Source organism: Megascapheus bottae, chromosome 6, assembly GCF_031878675.1.
Source record: "Megascapheus bottae isolate mThoBot1 chromosome 6, mThoBot2.hap1, whole genome shotgun sequence".
NCBI classification, from domain to species: domain Eukaryota; kingdom Metazoa; phylum Chordata; class Mammalia; order Rodentia; family Geomyidae; genus Megascapheus; species Megascapheus bottae.
The window spans coordinates 83,452,081-83,472,523 of NC_143514.1; the positions used below are offsets into that span (position 1 = coordinate 83,452,081).

At 60.6% G+C, this 20,443-nt stretch overlaps 1 protein-coding gene across 2 annotated transcripts; it reads left to right on the forward strand.

Annotated features, from left to right (window-relative positions):
• The first annotated feature begins 14,308 nt into the window (after positions 1–14,308).
• On the forward strand, positions 14,309–20,279 carry Pex10 (peroxisomal biogenesis factor 10). Of its 2 annotated transcripts, XR_016536024.1 has the most exons (7): positions 14,309–14,453; positions 14,556–14,636; positions 15,586–15,992; positions 17,263–17,438; positions 17,519–17,654; positions 18,951–19,534; positions 19,715–20,279. XR_016536024.1 is itself a non-coding variant. In XM_090335983.1 (6 exons), the coding sequence occupies exons 1-6, from the start codon at positions 14,348–14,350 to the stop codon at positions 19,017–19,019; spliced, it is 975 nt and encodes a 324-aa protein (XP_090192109.1). In that variant the 5' UTR covers positions 14,309–14,347; the 3' UTR covers positions 19,020–20,279. The 2 variants fall into 2 exon arrangements, 1 of the variants encoding a protein (XP_090192109.1); XM_090335983.1 differs by having other exon boundaries at positions 18,951–20,279.
• The last annotated feature ends 164 nt before the right edge of the window (positions 20,280–20,443 follow it).

The following is a 20,443-nucleotide window of genomic DNA, read 5'->3' on the forward strand; positions in this document are numbered from 1 at the left end:
GACACAGACCCTCCACTTCCACAGACACGGACCCTCCACTTCCACAGACAGGGACCCTCCACTTCCACAGACACAGACCCTCCACTTCCACAGACAGGGACCCTCCACTTCCACAGACAGGGACCCTCCACTTCCACAGACACGGACCCTCCACTTCCACAGACACAGCCCCTCTGCTTCCTCGGAAACGAACCCTCTGCTTCCATGGAAACAGACCCTCCATTTCCACGGAAAGAACCAGAGGTACAGAGTGGAGCGGATGTTAAGAGGCAGACACAGCCCTCCCTTCCTCGCAGACTTGAAAGTGTCCTAGATGCCCAGAGATGGCCACAGTGGGGCCACCCTTGGGTGCTGAGGCAACCATTAAAAACCAGACCCCGGCAGAAAATGTGCAGCTTGAAAGAAACCGGACTGGCTGGCGTTCGTTCGGAGGCCAGGGTGCGCTGATCAGGGAGGGAAAGCCAGCGCTGAGGTGAGAAAACAGGCAGGGGAAAGCAGGCTCCACTGGGCACCGCCAGAACCCCGCACACAGGGCTCAAAGGAGATGCAGCCAGTGTTGGCGGATCTCGCTGGCTTCTTTGTAGTTTTGTGTTGCACTTTCCAGAGCAGCTCCTCTGAGACAGGCTTGCTTTCATAATCAGGAAAAGAAAAAAATAAAATACAAGAAAGGCTGATGGCGCCGGTGAGAAGTCCCAGGAGAGTCCAGATCCCAGCACGCTTTGAAGTGGGAGAGGCCCCTAGGGGCCCCCATCCAGTACCACAAGAGAACGTTCCTGCCAACCTCCCCACTCTTTCTCAGGGCCCATGCAAGCAGCCACAGCCTGGAAGGACAGGTGGATACACGCTCCAGCTAGCCCAGTGAGGACAGGCATTTGCAAAGGACAGGACCCCTGGACAATGTCCCATCTCTGGCCACTCATGCCAGGCCTCTGGGTCACCTGGTCTGTCTCTCTTCTCCACTAAGTGGACACCTGGCTGGGTGCTCCTAGGTGAACCCCAGAGCCACCCCTTCGGAAGTTGGGGGTCTGGGCCTGGGGGAGAGCGGGGGAGAGGAGCCCCTGGGCACCCCTTGGTCAGCCTTGGGGACAGTGACACAGCTCTGCATACCTGGGCTCATGGGCTTGTCCACTGCCTAGCAGGAGAGGTGCCAGGCCTGCAGGGGCAGCGTGGTCCTCTGGCATGGGAGAGGGCTGAGGAGGACGCGGGCAGGGGGAGGAAGCGCCTGCAGACAGTCATGGACAGCAACTAAGGCCTGTGCCCTCCGGCTCTGTCTCAACTCTACCCGAGCACTGAAGTGGTTAACAGAAAGTGAAGAGAGCCAGGGCCATTGCCCTCCCGTCCACCCCCCAGGGGCGGCAGATGATCCAGGGATTCTCAAATCCTGACCTTCCACCCCTGCCATCCACGAGCCCTACAGCATCAACTCAGGGGAGGGACCAGGAGGCAGCTGTCTGCTGCTGCCAGCACTGGCAGCCCTCCACGGGGGCAGGGGCCTGGGCCTGGGCCTGCACACACCTCAGCACCCACAGCCTTCTTCCTGTGCCTTGAGGCTCTTGGCACAGAGGCCTGGGTGCCCCACCCGATGCTACAAGTCCCTGGCCCGGCCACACGCCAGCAGCCTGAGGAATGGAGGGAGCGCCTCTAGGTGAAACCCGTTACCACGGCTACACCAGCACCGGGTAGGCCGAGCTGCACAGGCCCCCGGCCCTGCGGCCTGACCCGGGCTCCGTCCCGTCCACCAGCCCCACCGGAAGCTTGGTCCTCTTACTCCCACGGATGCCCCTGCTCCAGGGCAGAGGGGGTGGGATGGGAAGATGGGCCTTGAACTCAGGTCCTGGTACCCCAGAACCTCACTGCCTAATCTGCAGAGTGGTTCTAGTCCCACGTAGATGGTGGGGCCCAGGAAGCCAAGCAGTGGCCCAGAGCGGGCCAGGTAATTATGGATAGACTCGGCACCGGTGGCCCAACCTGGGACCTGAAACCCAGTGGCCCTGAGCAGCCCTGGGCCCACACCCCCTGGGCATCTTGCTGACCCCCGCCCCCACCTCGGAACCTACCACTCACTTGGAGAATCTGAGCTGACATCAGCCTGAGCAGACACTGGCTCAAAGGACTGATACCTGTTTCAGTGACCACCAGCCGCTGCTTCCCTAACCACTGGCACTGCCCACCACGGGCCTGTGCCTTGTACCTGAATGCCAGCCCTGCCTGCTAGGCTGGAAAACCTCCCCCTGCTCAGGAGAGCTGCTTTAAAGAACAAGGCCAGCACCAGAGCTCCACCAGCCTGCATCAGTCAGCCAGGCCGGGGGACCGGATGGGGCCAGGGCAGCACCCTGAGTGTGGAGCAGGGTCCCAGCACCACTGCCCTGGGTCCTGTCCCCTTAGCTGCACCAGCACCCCAAGCTCCCGACAGAGGCCCTGTCTGGGTTCAGAGCCCTGTCAGACCCACAGGGCTCTGGTTGCCTCCCGCCCTGCCACCGCCCAGCCACTCCTGCCTTGGTGTGAACTTCAGAGTGAAATCAGGGCCCATGCCAGGGTGTGTGCACAGAGGATCACACAGATCTCCACCCTGGGGTAGAGGCCTGTTCGGACACCTCTGGAGAATGTGGGATCAGCAAGCTGCCGCTGGGACACGGCGGGACCAGGTACCACGACACAACTGCTGCCACTGGGACACCACAGCACAGGTGCCACGGCATACATGGCTGTGCCTGCACACAGCAGGCAGCCAGACGTATGATCCAACGCACAGAGGACCAGCCCCCAGCCAGAGGCAGAAGTCAGAGCCTCTCCCAACCTCCCAGCCCCCATCAGACACCTACAGCCTCAAGGCACAATGGAGGGCTCAGAGTGCAGTCCCCCGGGGGGAGGGGGGGTAGGAGGGGGGCAGGCCTGCAAAGGCCTCCGTGCTCACAGAGACAGAATCTGCCCCCGTGGAAGGCGGTGCACACCAGCTATCCTCACTTTGGGTGCCGAGCCCCCCAGCCATGGCCACACCCCCGTTGTACAGGAGCTGGCAGAGCCCTCTTCTCTCCTGATGACATGCTGAGCATCCCAGGACCCTGAGGACTTTAGGGAACAGAATCCCTGGGCAGGAGAAGAATCTGGAGTAGGGGAGACGTCACTCACCCACTTGCAGAATGTTGGCATGGAGGAAAAGCCGGCTGCGGCCCAGGTCAGGCTCTGAGCCCTGTGTGGGACGAAGGGCGTCTCGGGGGCTGGCGGGTGAGGGGGCCATCCTGGAGGGGTGCTGTTGGCCTGACTAGCAAAGGGGGGCGGCCCTCAGCAGGGGCGGGAGGAGGCGGCTCTGAGGTCCTGCTGTTCCCGGGGCTCCTGGCTGCCCTGGCTGGAGATTGCCTAGAGGGAGCAAGAAGGGCAGGGAGTTAGTGAGGGGGCTGAGCCCTCCAGGTGAGGGCCAGGGTGGGTGGCGGGGCCAGGGGACCAGAGGGGGAGCAGGAAAAGCCAGGGAGTGGCTGTAAAACCGTGTGTGTGTGTGTGTGTGTGTGTGTGTGTGTGTGTGTGTGTGTGTGTGTGTGTGTGTGTGTGTGTGGTGACCTCAAGGCTCTCTGGATGGGGACTTTGCCCAAAGCTTGGTCTGAGTCAGGCGCAATTTAGAAGCCTCTGCTCAGAAGCCAGCCAGTAACTCTCACATGAGCCACATGTACAAAGTGAGGGGCCTTCAGCAACGCACTGCCTGCAGCCCGCGGCAGCACGGGGTGGGGGGTGGCCAGTGAGCCCTGAGGAGCCCAGAGACACCCTGGGACCTGGCTTGGGCCTTGGGTCCTCACTGCAATACCACTCTGGGTCACAGGTCCATGGCCTTCTCAGCCACGGGTGTCTGCAGTAAATGGAGGCCCCTGTAACCTCCCAGAAAGCCATTTGCCAAAGACGAGCCTGCTTGGTTGAAATAAAGACCTCAGCGTTTGCAGCTCTCACAAGGCACTGCAGAATCTAACCATTGCCTCAGCATGCCCCAGAGCCCAGCTCCACAGCCTCTGCTTCACCCCCGCTCCAGCCTTCCTCTCCACCTCCCGTCCAACACCCAGGCCAGCTCCACCCAGCTCTTTCTCGGGTCTGCTCTGCCCTGCAGCTCTCTCTGACTCTGTCTCTCTGTCTTTCTGACTCAGGAGACACAGGTGCTAGAAGGGCCAGTCAGGGGCCCTGATCCACTGGGCTCCGAGCCCTCTGACCTGCTCCAAACAGTTTCTGCTTCTAGACTCAGCTGGACACGGGCACAGCCAGACCCTCCAGACACCCAGAGCCATGATCCCTCTGCCACAAGCCAGGGGCAGCCAAAGACCTGGAAGTCCCAGCTCCAGGACACAGCCCCTGCCTGCCCTGGTAGGTGTGGGTTTGCCATGTGCCTGGTGCCCATCGCCTGGGCTTTCCCTGGCCTGCATGCTCCATGCCCTAGGGACCAGCCTGGCCTACCCGCTCACAGTCATCCAGGGTTCTCTGCCAGGCCTCCCGAGCATGGGAAAGGCATCACCCTCGGAGGAGGCCCCTCCTCTCCCTGCCACCTGCCTCGGCTCACCCTGGCTCCAGGCTTTCCCCCAGGGACGTGGTCTCCTAGCCTAGGTCTTCTTGAAGCAGCCCACGGTGTCTCCGCCACCAGGCTGGGAGGCCATGGCGACCCCAGCTGCCGTCGCTACCGGCCCCGGCCCGCCGCCGCCCTGTGCCTGCCCATCTGCTTCCGAGCCGTGCCTCAACGTGCCTGCTGGAGTGCCGGCCAGCGTGGGGCTCCTTAGACAACGGCACCCTACGACGGGCTGCCACAAGTCCAGGCACGGCCGCGAGGGCTGTGAGGTCATCACTGGCGGCCCCTCCCTCCCGGCCACACCCGGCCCTCCTGCTCCAGGGTCGTCAGAAACAGCCCAGGGGCTGGCAGCAGGGCCCACTGCCCGAGGAGGCCGCTGGTAGCAGCAGCCCTGGTCCACTGGCTGTGGCCAGGCCTGGCCTCCTCACACTGGCCGCAGGCTCTGACTGGGGCCCGGGCCCCACACTAAGAACCAGCGTCTCTGTCTTAGGCCTCTGACTTCTGCTCAGACCCTGGCCTGAAAGCCTTGGGCACTGGTGGCGGGCGCAGGCAGCTGGCGGCTTGTGGATGGCACTGCAGGGGGCCAGGCTGGGCAGAGAGGAGAGGGCCACATGACCCTGCTCCCACTTCAGGAAGTCAAACCTGGGCCCGGAAGCCTAGCCAGAGACCAGCTCCTAGGCTGGCAGACTGTCCTGCGAGAAGTAACCCCCGCCGTGCCGACCCCACAGGCCACAGCGGCTCCCGCCCAGCGGCCCTTGCTGCCCTGCCGGCACGGCTCACACTCACCCGCTGCTTCCACTCCCCATCCCGCGGTGGTCCCCGAGTGTCCCGATGAGCGGCTCACCCAGGAGCTCCAAGAAGACCCAGCAAGCCCCAGCCTGCCTCCCCACCTCCGCCCTCCTGCCTCCCACCTTCTTCGGCAGAGCCCAGGAAGTGAGCCCCACCCTTGTCTGGCATCCCCTGCCTGGGAAGCACCTGGGGGAGGCAGCAGCCCCGAGGCCCGGCCTCTGGCAGGTGCCACGTGGGTAGGAAGCTGGCTTCCTCCTGGTCCCACGGCCACCCAGACCCCAGGCAGAAACACTCTCCTCTCTGAAGGGAGGAACTGAGGCCACCCCGCTGGTGGGTCAGCTAGGGTACACTCAGCTCCTTTAGTCCTTAATGCCCCATGCCCCAGGGCTGACCCCCTCAGCACTTTGACAGCCAGAGGACACACCCTTCCTCCAGCCCCAGCTTCTGGCCTTTTCTCTGGCTGCCCACCGCAGCCCTTGCCCAGCTCTCCCAGCTCTCCACGCTCTGGAGGCATCTCTGTCCCAGTGAGCCCCCTGGCACCCACTCTCCCTGACTGTGTCCTCTGCCTCAGGGCGCAGAGACCCAGGGCCCTCAAGTCCTGGCAGTCCGGGAAGGAAGGTAGGTGACCCCCAGGCTGAAGTGCCAGCCCGCAGCTAGACCCTTTGGCAGAAGCCACCAGCTGCCCAAGACCCCCGTCTGCCCCAACCCAAGGCCCCTCTGCCCACCAGAGAACGCAGAACAGAGGGGAGCCTGGAGAAGCCACAGGCCCAGGCAGGCTCCGCCACTGTGGAGCCGGTTGAGCCAGCCACAGCCAGGTTATGGAGCCTGACGGCCAGGCCCTGCAGGCCTCACCCACCCTGAGACCAGGCGAGTGCGTGGAGGGGGTGTGCAGGCCCAGGCCCTGGCCCAGAGGCCGCCTCTCAACCCCACAGCCCCTCAAGCACCTGGGGGAAGATGCTCACCACAGCCCCTGGCAGGCACAAGAAGGGACAAGGAGATAGATACAAGACCCTTAACAGCAAGAAGAGCAGCACAGGGCTGGGCAGATCTCCAAGGCCTGCCAGAAAGGTTGGACCAAGGTACACATCCTGCTCCAGACCTCAGAGCATGGCTTCCCAAAGCGTGAGCGTGGAACCCTGGAGTTCTCATGCTACAGTGCTCTCGTCTTTACGGCCTCACAGGGATGGCAGGGATGGCAGAGGCCTCCGCTGCCCAGGAGCCTCGCCACCTGTAAGAAGAGGAAGGAGCAATAAGGTCGCTGGTACTGAACCTCAGCCCCAGGGTCAGAGTCCACATTAAGTGTCAGGACAAAGGATGGCATCAGAGTGAGATGGCCACCAGCTCTACCCACACGGCCCCACAGCCCCGGAGACACCACCTGGGGACTCTGTTTTCACCTCAAAGGCCACTGATGGAAAAGCTGGGCTGTGCCAACCTACACGCCTTCTCTCAGCATAAGATGTGATGGCTCACTCACATCTGTTGTCCTAGCCACTCGGGAGTCTTAGGTCTGAGGACCACGGTTCAGAGCCAGCCAGGGCAGGAAAGTCCGGGAAACTCTCACCTCCAATTAACCAGCAAAAATCTAAAAGTGGAGTTGTAGCTCAAATGGTAGAGCACTAGCTGTGAGTAAAACAAAGCTCGGGGGCACGGTGGCTCACACCTGTAATTCTAGCTACTCAGGAGGCTGAGACGTGCTAATCAAGGTTCAAAGCCAGCCAGGGCACAAAAACACCTGGCACTCTTATCTCCAGTGAACCTCTAAAAAATGGGAAGTAGAGGTTGGCTCAAGGGTAGGGTGGTAGCATAGAGCTGAAGAGCTCAGGAACAATGCCCAGGCCCAGGGGTAGAACGATAGCCTTGAGCTTCAAAGCTCAGAGATAGCTCCCCAGTAGAGTTCAAGCCCTATGACCCCCACACACACAAAAAAAAGCTCAGGATTTTAATACAGGCATGTGTGCATGCACACACACATACACGCGCGCGCACACACACGCCCACACACACACACAGGAGCAAAGGACACACCTGCAGTCCAGCTCCACAGGAGGCTCGGAGTTAAATATCACTTGAGCCAGGAGTTAGAGGTCACATTACAAAACACAGCAAAATCTCATCTCAAAGGGGAAAAAAAAATGACAGACAGACAGAAAGCCTGCCACTTAAAAGATAGGAAGCAACCGGGCTTATTGCCAGTGATAAAATTCAAGCTCATGTGAAAATTAGGGCTTTGTACAATTTGTATCTGCCGCTGTGCGCCCGTCGGCGCGCGAACACGCAGAGGCTTTGCTCATCAGATCAGCCAGTCCCGGCGCTAAGGATGTTTTTAGATAGCGAATAATGAGATGTGTCAACATTTGGAAAAAGCTGTCTAATTTGGTGAACCAATGTCTTCCCGGTGACCACACACATCCCAAATCAAGCCGAGGGGACTTTATGTCCAAGGTAAAAACCAGACCAATGGATGTGTCACTGGCAAAATACCAAAAGCCCATCAATCGCTTTCAGACTCCACATACCCAGTTTGTGCGTGGAACCCTGAGAGAACACATAATTATACACAAGGGGACAGATCTGTTCGAGGCCACGTTTCTTCAAATACTTCAACCAAAACAACACATTGTGACAGATGGAATGCAGAATTGGATAGGGGGATCCAGTTGTCGTCTCTATGCCAGACGCTGGAGAGATTTGAAGAAAAAAAAAAGGTAAAACGTGTCACTTTTCTCCTTGGATTATTACTTTTTGTTGTGCACAAGTCCGATTTAAATGTTATTTATATTTACATGTGACTGGTTTGCTGTTATTTTTAACAAGACTCCCCAAATAAAAATTCTTCCAATAGTGCTTTGGGTTTCTAGTTATGCAATGACAGACCTTGAGTGTGCTGGCCTAAGTTGAGGCACCAAACGAAAGGAGGTCACCTGGGAATGAGGGGTTTGCCATTCCGGGGAGTGGGCATTCCCACTGGGCCAGCTCCAATGCTGACTGCCAAGCTGGGAAGAGGCCTGCTGTGCTATAGCACGTCCTACACAGGCACAGTCAAATCCTACCTAGATAAGAGCGTGGATAATGGGTGGAAATAATTATGTTCAAAGGCTGGCTACCTTTGTTTTCATGTCTTCTGTATGTTTTACATATGTAATTAGCTTAATTTGGTTTTAATCATGGCGGTGGTCAACCACCAGCTCACAGAATGATTGGAGGTGGAACAATTCTTACAAACTGGCCCCAGCCGTTTCAGCACCCCGGGACACAGGCAGAATAAAAAAAAAAAAGCTTGTAGGTAAGACAGTCCCCACGCACTGCACATAGTTATTTAGAATACTGGCCGTGGAGAGACTCTTCTAGTCTGAGACACCAGAACCCAGACGCTGCCCAGAGTGAAGCGCCTCAGCAGGGCTGGAGCTCTCCACGCCCGCTGGCATGGCAGCTGGGGCTCCCAGTGAGAGGAGAAGGGAGCTGTGTCCAGAGCCTCCGAGTCCTAGTCTCCCCAGCTGGGTACAGATCGCTTCCCTCCCACATGGTCACAGGCACAGTGTCCCCCCAGCCCCTGGGTGCAGGGAAGCCAGGCCTGGGCCACACACACCCCTCCCCCACCTCAGGATGGGGAGGGGCACCCAAGGGACACTCAGCCAAAATGCTCACAATCGTCGCCACCCCAGGAGAGGCCTGCCCACACCCACCTCATTCTCTCCCCCACGTTACCAGAGGACTCTGGCCTCCGGGAACTTGTCCAGAGCCCCACAGCTCAGGCCTGCCGCCCCACTGGCCCGGGGCTTCTGCTTTCGGACTGCTGGCACCAGGCACGGGAGGTACTGAAGGGGCCTACAATGCTATACCCAAACAGGTCCCTCCTCCCCACCCCTGCCCAGCTCCAGGGCTAGGAGATCCCCTAAACTGGGCCCACTCCTCTTCCAGGAGCAGCTGCGGGGCCTGGGTGCCTTCTGATGGCCCCTGGCAGAGGGGGAGCTTCTGAAGACTCACAAGGTACAGCCACACTCAGGGAAAGGTGGCTTCATTGGGTCAACGGGGTGGGGTGAGGCCCGAAAGGACCAGAAGACTCTCTTGGGGCTGGAAGGCTGCTGAGGAAGTATTCCCAGACACGGGCCTGAAGATGCACCCTCCCCCCTCCCCCGAGCCAGGTCCAGCTTCTCCTTATCAGCCTGGAACTTTTTACTTCTTTTTCTTTTTTAATTTCTTTCTTTTCTTTTCTTTTTTTTTTTGTCAATCCCAAGGGCTTGAACTCAGAGCCTGTGTGTGCCCTGTCCTTGGACTTTCTGAAGGCTAGATCTAGCTCTGCCACTTGAGCCACAGCACCACTTCTGGCTTTTTCTATGGAGGTGGTACCGAGGAATAGAACCTAGGGCTTTGTTCATGCTAGGCAAGCACTCTACCACTAGGCCAACCTCCTGGTCCATCAGCCTAGAACTTTCTCCTACAGCTACCAAGAGTTCTTGAAGGTTCTGGGCCAGACAAGTGAGAACAAGAAGTGATAGCTGGGCTTGCCTGGTCCTTGTTCAAGACCGAGGGCAGCAGGAAGCCACTGTGATTCCGTGAGCTCCGGCATCCCGGCATGTTCTGGGGTATAGAGACCCTGCCCCCCTCCCCGGACTCTGGTGGAAAACCAGCGCAAGGACGTCCGGTGTCCACTGGAGCAGGGCTGGGTGGGTAGTGGGGACACTCCACACAGGGTCCTCGCTCTGTTCTCAAACCACCGCACCAGGCTCCCTCTGCACACAGGAACCAGGAGCCCAGGCACCGTCTGGGCGGTGCCCACCGGGCACCTTTGCCCCAGAGACTGGCCCGCAGGAAGCTTGGTGGGCACTGGTGCTCTGAATTGAGAGGCAAACACTCCACAGGCTGTGCCATACTCCCAGTCCTTTTTGCTTTAACTGTTTTTCAGACAGGTATTGTTTTGTGTGAGGCCAACCTCATACTGGGACCTCTCGCCCTCCCTCCCAAGTACCTAGCTTGAAACACCATGTCCAAAGCGGACATGTTTGTTGAGAAGAGATCCCACTTTTTGCCTGGGCTGGCCTCAACCCCAAATGGTCCAGATCTCCACATCCCAAGGTCTCCGGCATGAGCCCCCACACCCCCTCTCTTGGCTCTCCTTGACTCTCACAGGACCACGAAACCATCCGGTCTCAATAGCTTTGGAACCAAAATACCCAAGTCCTCCCGGGGAATCCGTAGAGCAGTCAGCAGGCTGAGATCCTTACCGACTCTCCACATTGCCATCTGGCAGCTCATTGTGAGTTCCCAGGTGTAGGGTGTGCCAAGCTCGGGGCTGGGCCCTGGCAGGAGCCCAGGGCTGGCAGACCCCACACTGCCATCCAGTACCACTTCCCACCAAACTCAAGCCCCTGCGTCTCAGGCTGCCCAGGAGAGGCCATGGGGGCAGCTCCTGGGTCACTCCACAGCCCAGGGGGAAGGAACTCTGTCCTCTTGCTTGACAAATAAGGAAACAGAGGCCCCAGGTGGGTACGGAAGGGCCTGAGGTTGCCCTGTGGCGCAGACACGCTGCCCCGGGCTCCATCCCCTGCACAGGAGGCTCGTGGCAGGCAGTGGGGCTCTGTGAGAGGCTCCAGCCCCACCAGCTGCCCAGCCTAATTGCCCCCAGCACCATCCCCCCAATAGGGCCTGCCCCCCCATGCCCATGCAAGCCCCATGCCCAGAATGCAAGCTGCCCTAGCTCTGGCCTCCCGCAGACCCCCGGCCTTGCTAGGCACCCCAGGGACTCTGGGGCCAGTGTTCTCAGCACACCAGTCCTCCTGCCTGTGGGTGGAAGTGGAATGCCAGCTGGAAGCCCTGACCCTGGCAGCCTATCACCCCATTCTGCTAGTGTGGGCATAGCTGAGCACCCTTCGCAGATCAGGCCCCCCCTCTCCTCCCAGGGCCAGGCTTCCTCCTCTGGAAGCTCTCCCTTGGTCTCTACTTTTTGAGGCATTTGTGTCCAGGCATCAACTGCCCACCTCAGTTCCTGGGGATGACCACATCTTCCTCAACAAGAGCCACTGCCCAGCCACAGCCAATGAAAAGAGAGAGCGGACACCCAGCTCACCCTGCACCTACAGCTGAGGAGCAGGGCTCCTTCAACTCTACCACCAGGACCCTGACCCCTTCCCTCCTCAGACTCCCAGAGACACAGTTTCCCCAGAAATCCTATCTCCTTACACCTAGGCACGTCAGGGTGCAGGCCCAGGTGGCAACTGGGTCACACCTGTGGCCTGAGGACTGCCCAAGGTCCCTTCCCAGGGACCACAGCCTCGAGCCACAACCAGGCATTTCAGTCCTGCTTTGCACAACAAGCCCCTCCTGAGGGCACCGCTGGCCACCGCTGGAGACCTCTGCCCACCACGCCGGCTGAGTCCCCCGTCTCCCCAGCTGCGTCTGGGCCTGCACACTGTCCCCCTCCTCCTAGGACCCAGCACTGCCCTCTCAGTGCTCACAGTACCTCCAGGCGTCCGTGTGAGCCACAGGGAATGCTGAGGAAGAGTGCGCCCAGGGCCTCCTCCTCCAGGCTGCCCCGCCAGTGGAGAAACCAGTTCCACCAGGTGTGTGGTGGCCTAAGAGGGGCCCCTTCCTCAGGCACGGCACACCCTAACGGTTCACCCCTGCACTCTGGCCAGCTGTGGGGTGGGGTGGGGGCTCCTCAGTCCTCCCACACAGCTGAAGAGAGGGAGGACTGGCACATAGCCACACACCGCGGTCCAGAGCCCCGAAGCACCAATGTCTGTCCCTGATGGATGCCGGGGCCTGCTGCCCTGTCCTCCACGGGAGCTAGGAGCCCAGCCCCACCTGGGTCACGGCACCCAGGCGTGGATCACTGTCTCCTCCTCCACCCTGCGGAAAGCAGGGGTCCCATCCCCTCGGCAAGGATGGTCAGCAAGAGCAGGCTCTCGAGAAATCTAGCAGAGGAGTTACTGCGAGCAGCACCCTTGATCCCAAAGCAGAAGTACACTCCACTGCCGATCACCCAGGCTGGACAAGGGGCCTGGGAGATGGACTCACCTTTTCTTCTTTCTTGCCCCAATGCTGTTTTTCTGGGCGGCTTAATGAGCACAGCCGCTGTGCAAACAACAACCCCCTGCTCTAGCAGAACCTATCTGTGCCACCCTGCAGGCACCCACCAGCTAGATGCCAGCTCACTGGCACTGGGGTGGACATGGAGCAGGTGGGCATAGCCAGGCTGCCCCTGGCAAACCCTCACCATACCACTGGCCTCTTCACCAGTGAAACGCTGTCAAGCTGGTGGCGGGAGCTGGCGTCCTGGGGAGGGCACAAGAGGACAACAGAGGCTGTCCTGGGGGAGGCAGGAGTCAGTCAGGAGCAGTTCCTGCAATGGGGCCTGAGCACAGGCAGCTTGTGTGTTCCTGGGGCTCACTAGAGACCCTGAATCCCACCTCATCAGACCCACGGACCTCACCCTGCACCTCTGCACCACGCCGGGGACTCACGTGCTGGGCGCTGGTAAATAGCGCATCCAGACCTGCTCCTCGGTTGTGATCAACTGACGCTAAAAAAGTAAGTGGCAGCAGAGTACAGCAGGCGCTGCTGGGGACAGGTGCTGGCTCCAGAGGCAAGGGAGGCATGCGTGAGGGTGAGCACGGCTGAGGCACCTCATATGCACAGATGCGGCAAGGACAGTGACACCCGTTGTAATTGTCTAGTGAAGCCGGGTAGGGAAGAAAAAGGGAAGGGGCGGAGAGGATGAGGCTGTGGCGCAACAAAACCCTCGGTACCCACGAATGCATGCTGACTGTAATCATCATCACCGCTTTGAAAGGACAGCCAGCTGCTATCATGGGCTCCATTTCTCAGGCTGGGAAACTGAGGCCTGAGCATGCACAGCGAAGGGCGGTGAGGCCGCCGGCTGGCAGAGGCAGCCCGGACAGGCTTTCCCCAGCGGTGTCCACAAACAACAGAGGGGACAGCCCTTGGCTCGGCACTGAAGTGCCCCTGATGTCAGCTGCTTGCCTCCCGATCGGGGGCAGCGGCTGCTGAAGCTCACGGAGCTCCTGGACTCGCTGCCCGCGGCGGCCCCACGGCCGGCCCCGGGCGGGAGCTGGGCGCCCACGCCGCGCCGCCGCCCGCCGCCTTCCCGCCTCCCCGGCCCGAGCCCCCGCGGTCCGGGCCTCCGTAGGCAGCGCGCCCGTCCTGCAGGCCCCGGACTGGACGTCAGGAGCGGCAGGCCAGCGGCGGACGCCCCGAGTGACCCCACCCCACCCGCTAGGCCCCGCCCCATGGCTCAGGCCCCGCCCCTACCCCGCTCTGCCCAGTCAGGCTCGCGCCTGACCCCGCCCCCAGCTCCTCCTTTCCGCCCGACCAGTCAGGCGGCCCCACACGCCAGGCCCCGCCCCCAGCCCCTCCTTTCCGCCCGACCAGTCAGGCGGCCCCGCCCCGCGCCAGGCCCCGCCCCCAGCTCCTCCTTTCCTCTCTACCAGTCAGGCGGCCCCACTCGGCAGGCCCCGCCCCCGCGCCAGGCCCCGCCGCCGCCCCAGGCCCTGCCGCCCCCAGCCCCTCCTTTCCGCCCCACCAGTCAGGCGGCCCCACACGCCAGGCCCCGCCCCCAGCCCCTCCTTTCCGCCCGACCAGTCAGGCGGCCCCGCCCCGCGCCAGGCCCCGCCCCCAGCTCCTCCTTTCCTCTCTACCAGTCAGGCGGCCCCACTCGGCAGGCCCCGCCCCCGCGCCAGGCCCCGCCGCCGCACCAGGCCCTGCCGCCCCCAGCCCCTCCTTTCCGCCCGACCAGTCAGGCGGCCCCGCCCCGCGCCAGGCCCCGCCCCCAGCTCCTCCTTTCCGCCCGACCAGTCAGGCGGCCCCACTCGGCAGGCCCCGCCCCCGCGCCAGGCCCCGCCCCCGCCCCAGGCCCTGCCGCCCCCAGCCCCTCCTTTCCGCCCCACCAGTCAGGCGGCTCCACTCGGTAGGCCCCGCCCCCTCCGCGGCCGGCGCGCAGAGCTACGTCCTGCGTCCCCCGGCGGGCGCGTCGGGGCGGCCGGCCGCTCGGGCTCCGCGGCCATGGCGCGCGCCGGCCCCGCGGAGGTGATCCGCTCGGCGCAGAAGGACGAGCAGTACCGCGGCGGCCTGCGGGGTGCGGCGGGCGGCGCCGTGCACAGCCTGGCGGGTGAGCGTCGCGGGCGGCTTCCCGGGCCCCGGCGTGGCGGGCGGGCGGGGTCCCCAGGGCCGCGCCCCGCCGCCTCCCGGAGTAAAGGGCCTCTCCTCGCAGGCGCCAAGAAGTGGCTGGAGTGGAGGAAGGAGCTCGAGCTGCTGTCGGACGTGGCCTACTTCGGCCTCACCACAGTTGCAGGTAGCGGCGCCCAGCGGGCCCTGCCCGGGCCACCCCCACCGGAGCGCGGCCGCGGGCCAGGCCTGCGCCCCTCCGGCCTCCCCGAGGTGGCGGCTGCGGCGACGGAAGCAGCTCCCGGTGCTGCTGCTGCTGCTGCTGGCGGGGCCGAGGCTGGTGGCCCCTCTGTCGAGGGAAGGGCCGGGGAGGCCTCGGCGGGCGTGGCGAGCTCCTGCTCCGGGTCAGTCTTGGTGAGAGGCGTGCTGACGTCAAGGGGCAGTGTGCGAAGCATCCTGGGGCCGCGAGCCCTCCAGGGTAAACAGCAGAGCAAGCCCCAGGAGCCACAGCCCGGAAAAGGAGGGGGCCTTGGCAGGTGGGGCCTTCCCCTCAAAGGGGTAGGTCGCAGGCAGGACAGGGGCGGACTGCCAGCCATGACCGCACCGCAGGGCAGGGGTGGCAGTGAGACCTGGGTCTTGGTAAGACACATGGGGAAGAGGAAATCCAGAACGCACCAAGGAACTAGGAAAGCAGACTTTCCTAGGCGGGGCCTGGGACCTGCTCTTGGCAGGGCTGAGTTTGGAGGTGCTTAACACCACATGGGGATGTCAGGCTGGCAGCTGGGCTGAAAACTTGGGATGAACTAGGCCCAGACAGGTCTATCAGTATGTGGGAAGTAGGAGCCCATTATTTGAACTGGATCAGGTGATGATGGGGTTGGGGGGGGTAGGAGAGTAAACAGGACTGAACATAGGCTACAAGGTAGACCAGGAACCAGGAGGGTGAGAACCCTGAGCCAGAGCCCACAGCTTAGCAACAGGTCAGGTTGGCCTTGGCCAAGGCTCGTGGGTGACAGGCTAGAGGATGGCAGGGCTAGGCTGGCTGGTACTTGAGTCCAGAGTCTAAGAGCAGGCTGGTCCAGAAGCCCGTCCCCACTGCAGGGCCTCACTTGTGGGCATTATCCTCAACCTCTCAGGCTACCAGACCCTTGGGGAGGAGTATGTCGGCATCGTCCAGGTGGACCCGTCCCAGCGGCGGGTGCCATCCAGGCTCCGCCGGGGAGTGCTGGTGACGCTGCATGCAGTATTGCCTTACCTACTAGACAAGGCTCTGCTGCCCTTGGAGCAGGAGCTTCAGGCTGATGGCGACGGTACCCGGCCCTCCCAGGGCAGCCTGGTGCCCAGTGGACGCCACCGTTCAGGAGCACGGCGCTGGGTGCGTCGCCATGCGGCCGCCCTGACTGAACAACAGAGGAAGACGCTCCAGCGCACAGTCTTGATCCTGAGACAAGGCCTCGCCTACCTACACAGGCTCCACGTCGCCTGGTTTTACATCCATGGTGCTTTCTACCACCTAGCTAAAAGGCTTGTGGGTGTCACTTACGTAAGTAGTGGGGTGTGGGGTGGGGGCGCGGCAGGCCCGTGCTGATGACCTAGACACAGCAGAGTGCTTTCAGTGCTGAAACCAAAACTTCCTCTTGGGAAAACGGAGCATTTTGTTCAGTTTCCGCAAGCCCTGGGGATAAAGTTTCTCTCCCTGCAGCCAACAACACATGGGGTGGCCCGGAGTTGGGCAGGCACTGAGCCAGGGACTCTCGACTCCTGGTGGTCCCAGCTACACGCCTGTGCAGGCCGTGTCCACTCACTGCTTTGTAGAGTGAGCCTCTGGGCTTCCGTGGTGCCAAGTGCGGGCTCCAGTCTGCTTCTCTCCTTTCCCTCTGCCTTCCCCACCTCCACCCAGCAGTCCTGGCAGAGAAACAGGGTCCAAGGAACTTTTCCAGCCATGACCCATGGCGACTGCCTGGCCCCATGGTCTCCGTGCCTACCCGTCAGCCTCCTGGTCTCATTTCCTAGTCTGTCTCCACAGACGCCCTAGCCAATCTGTCCCCTGTGGTCCCACAGTGTCTCCTTGCCTCAGCCCCTGGGCTGCCACACAGTACAGCTCCTTTCTGGAAGGACCCCGCTCCCTCTCCAGCCCCTCTGCAGCTGGGCTGCCCCACTTCCACACCCAGCAGAGCACCAGCAGCCCTTTCACAGAGCTGTTGCCTGGTCTGTCCTCAGTGATGCAGACTGGCAGTGTTTTCCTAGGGTCCTCATACCCAGAGGGAGTTTGCTTACTGTCTGTGGGCCAGGCTCAAGGGTGGGCACAGGGCTCCTGAGGGAGCAGAGCCAAGCAGGCAGTGGGACCCCTTCTCTGTGCTACTGCCCAAGGCCTGGGGGACCCAGTGTCTTCACTCCCCAGGCAGTGAACATTAAGAGCTTCTCATTTAGAGCTGTGGGAGAGATAGGGACAATGTGGCACTCACCAGTGTCCCCAGAAGGGCCATGCACTTCGCTGAAGTGGTGAGGCAGGGCAGCCTGCATGCCTGGCTGCAGGTTCCTGCACCAGGTTTCTAGGTGCCTTGGCTGGCTCCCTTCTGAGAGGTGGTCCCCGATGACCTCAGAGTCCCGAAACCCCCCCCCCCCGCCTCGCCCCAGCCCATTCATCTCCATGGCTGAAAGTTAGCCTATACCTAAGTCTTCCCCTTGGACTCCTGTCCCCTTGGCCTCTCAGGCCAGGTGGAGGCCCGGGCTAATCAAATGCAGGATGTCCAGCAGACAGAACCCAGGTTCTCTTAGGATCCTGATGAGTGTGTGGCCACCTTCCTTGACAGCTTCGCACCCGCCACCTGCCCAGCGAGGACCTGAGAGCCCAAGCAGGCTACAGACTGCTAGGGCTTGTCTCCCTGGTGCACTTGGCACTCTCAGTGGGACTGCAGCTGTACGGCTTCCGGCAAAGGCAGCGTGCCAGGAAGGAGTGGAGGCTGCACCGCAACCTGTCCCACCGCAGGTAGGTAAAGGCCAGGCAGGGTGCTGGGTACAGCCCGGAAACTGTGGAAAGTATCTCACCTAGACCATCCCCCTTCTCAGAAGTTCCCTGGAAGAGCGAGCTGTTTCAAGAAGCCCTATATGTACCCTGTGCCTGGAGGAGCGCAGGCACTCAACGGCCACACCCTGCGGCCACCTCTTCTGCTGGGAGTGCATCACGGAATGGTGTAACACCAAGGTGCGTGCCACCCAGGCCTGCAGCCCACACTGGGGGAGGGGAGATCTTCCCAAAGTAGGCCAAATATGGGGCTGTTGTTCCAGGTTAAAGGTCCAAGTCCTGCCTGTTGAGTCTTGGCTGAAAGTATAGACTGACGGAGCCGGGTGGAGAGACCAGGCCACTCTGCCCACTGGCCCATCCGGCCTCCAGAATCTTGAGTGCAGTTTACACATCACATCCTCCTTGTGCCTCCCAGATGTGTCCTGTTGTCAGGTCAGGTGCTAGGGCACACATGGTGCCTTCCTGAAGCAGCCGGCCCCCAAAGAAACGCCTGCCTGGGTGATCCACTGCCCTGCCACGAGCCCTTACTGCACAGTGAGCCCCTTGGGCTGAGCAGAGCACGAAGGTGCAGGCATTCATTCTCCAGAGGCATGAGGAGTCTGCAGTGCCATGGTGTGGGAAGCTCTGAGTACCTGGTTTGCGTGCGTGTGGAGTGTGTGTGCCTTTCTCAACACATCCCCTAGGAGGAGGGTCCAGGGCCCATCCAGAGCTGGACCTGGGGGTCAGAATGGATCAGCCTGACATGTGCTACTGATGAGACAGAAGCCCTCCAGGGCAGCTGGCTGAGCATACTCAACACACACAGGAGCTCAGTAGACAGGGAAAGCCCGGGATGCTCGGGCATAGCAGTTGAGCTAGCACTGCCCCACCCCTCACCAGGACCCAAACCCCTAGGCAAGCTGTTTCATGGTTGAAAACTAGGGCCAGGGGCCAGGAGTGTGGCCTAGTGGTAGAGTGCTTGCCTAGCATGCATGAAGATCAGGTTCCATTCCTCAGTACCACATACATAGAAGAAAGCTGGAAATGGTGCTGTGGCTCAAGTGATAGAGCTCCAGCCTTGAGAAAGCCCAAGGACAGTGCTTGGGCCCCTAGTTCAAGCCCTGGGACTGGCAAAAAAAAAAAAACTAGGGACAGTTGGGCACCAGTGTCTTATGCCTGTAATCCTAGCTACTCGGGATGTGGCAATATGAGTATTGTAGTTCAAAGGCAGCCCAAGGCACCATGGTCCATAAGACTTGACTCTTCTCTAATGAACCACCTGAAAACGAATTGGTGATGTGGCTCAAAGTGGTAGAGCGCTAGCCTTGAGCCGAAGAGTTCAGGGACAATGCTTAGGCCCAGAGTTCAAGCCCCATGCCCAATCAAAGAGAAAAAAGAAAGCTAGGGACATGGCTATGTGTTCATGTGCACCTTAAATGGGAGGTGCTGCAAGGTCGGGGCCACCCACAGCTGTCATGACCTTTCTCTCCCCCACAGACGGAGTGTCCCCTCTGCAGGGAGAAGTTCCCGCCCCAGAAGCTAGTCTACCTACGGCACTACCACTGACAGCCCCCGAGGAGGTAGCCGTGGAGACCTGGAGTAGACTCCTCAGGGTTAACTGGACTTACATAGAAATGGTAAAATCCTGTCAACTTTGGTCTTTTGTCACATAAGTACCCCAGCCAACTGGGTAGAGGACAAACGGCTGAGCTTGCCTGAGGCCTTCAAGTGCGTGTGGGGGCTGGCACCCAGGGCTCTGCCTGGTGCCCTGCCTTTATCCAGAGACTTGTCCAGACAGCCTGAGGCCCCCCCCTCCCTTTTGAGCCACACTGCTGAGAACTAGTCAGAAGCTGGCCAGAAAACATTTTATTCTTGTTGGTGGAAAGTTCCTCCACGAGGCCACACAGGCAGAGCTGAGCACTGGCACGGGAGTGGCTGGGTGTGGCCAAAGGCCCGTGCTGGAGCCCAGCAGGCATCCCCGGCACTTGATACCAAGACCACACGCAGGAGCCTGAGACCTTTGGCACATACTTTGCTTGCTTCCTGTTTGAAGGCATCAGGATTTTCATCCTAGTCTGAAGGTGGGCGAAGCAGGCCTTCCCCGGCAGAGCCAGCCCGAGGCATTTCCTGTCGCATGCACACGTGGGGAGCGGGGAGGTCTGGCTGGGGAGGCCAACAAGGGCCGTGGTCCCTGCTTACCCCAGGTCCCTGCATGGCCCACTCAGCTTGCCAGCCTGCCTCTTGCCTCTGGGTTTTTCCAGGTATTTGAAATTAACTCAGAGACAGCTTGGTATCCCCCAAGAAACAAATTCCACTGACACGCTGGCAAGGATGACCCAAAGGCTTTCCTAAGAGATGGGGTGGGCCTCTAGAAGTCACAGGGCTGAGGCCCACCACAGCACCACAGCTTTGGTGTTCCCGGCAGTGCCCATGGGAGGAGCCAGAGCCGAGCCATACACAGCAGTCCCTAAACTTGGTCCTTGATGCTCGCCGCTGACCAGGGAAGGCGAAACCAGGCGGTCCAGAGCACTCCGTGTAGTCATGGATGCCACCCACCTGGACGGCAGGTCAGGTGTACAAAGGCATTTACTATGACCTCTTAAATAAGAAAGAGTTCAATTCTCGATACCCACAAGTTGGTAAAAGAAAGTTTAGTTCATGTCTAACTGTGGGCGATGTGACCCTCCCCCAAGGGCGGGGCATCTGTGCCCACCAGGCCTGAAGGGTCAAGAATGGCTTCCCTCCCACCCCTGCAAAGCAGGCTGGACCGTGTGAAGACCACATAAGCAAGGGGGCAGTCATTCACATTACAGTCAGAATGAAAAAGTCACTTAGTAAAATGCTTCAGTATTCTTTTTTTATCACATCAAAAAGTTGACATGCTATAGGTTCTGTTTTCCCCCAGAAATAGTGAAAATTCATGTGCTAAACACACAGACCTGGTCTGCTCTGGTCAGTCCTGATGATTTTTTTAACCGTTTAAATTTGCA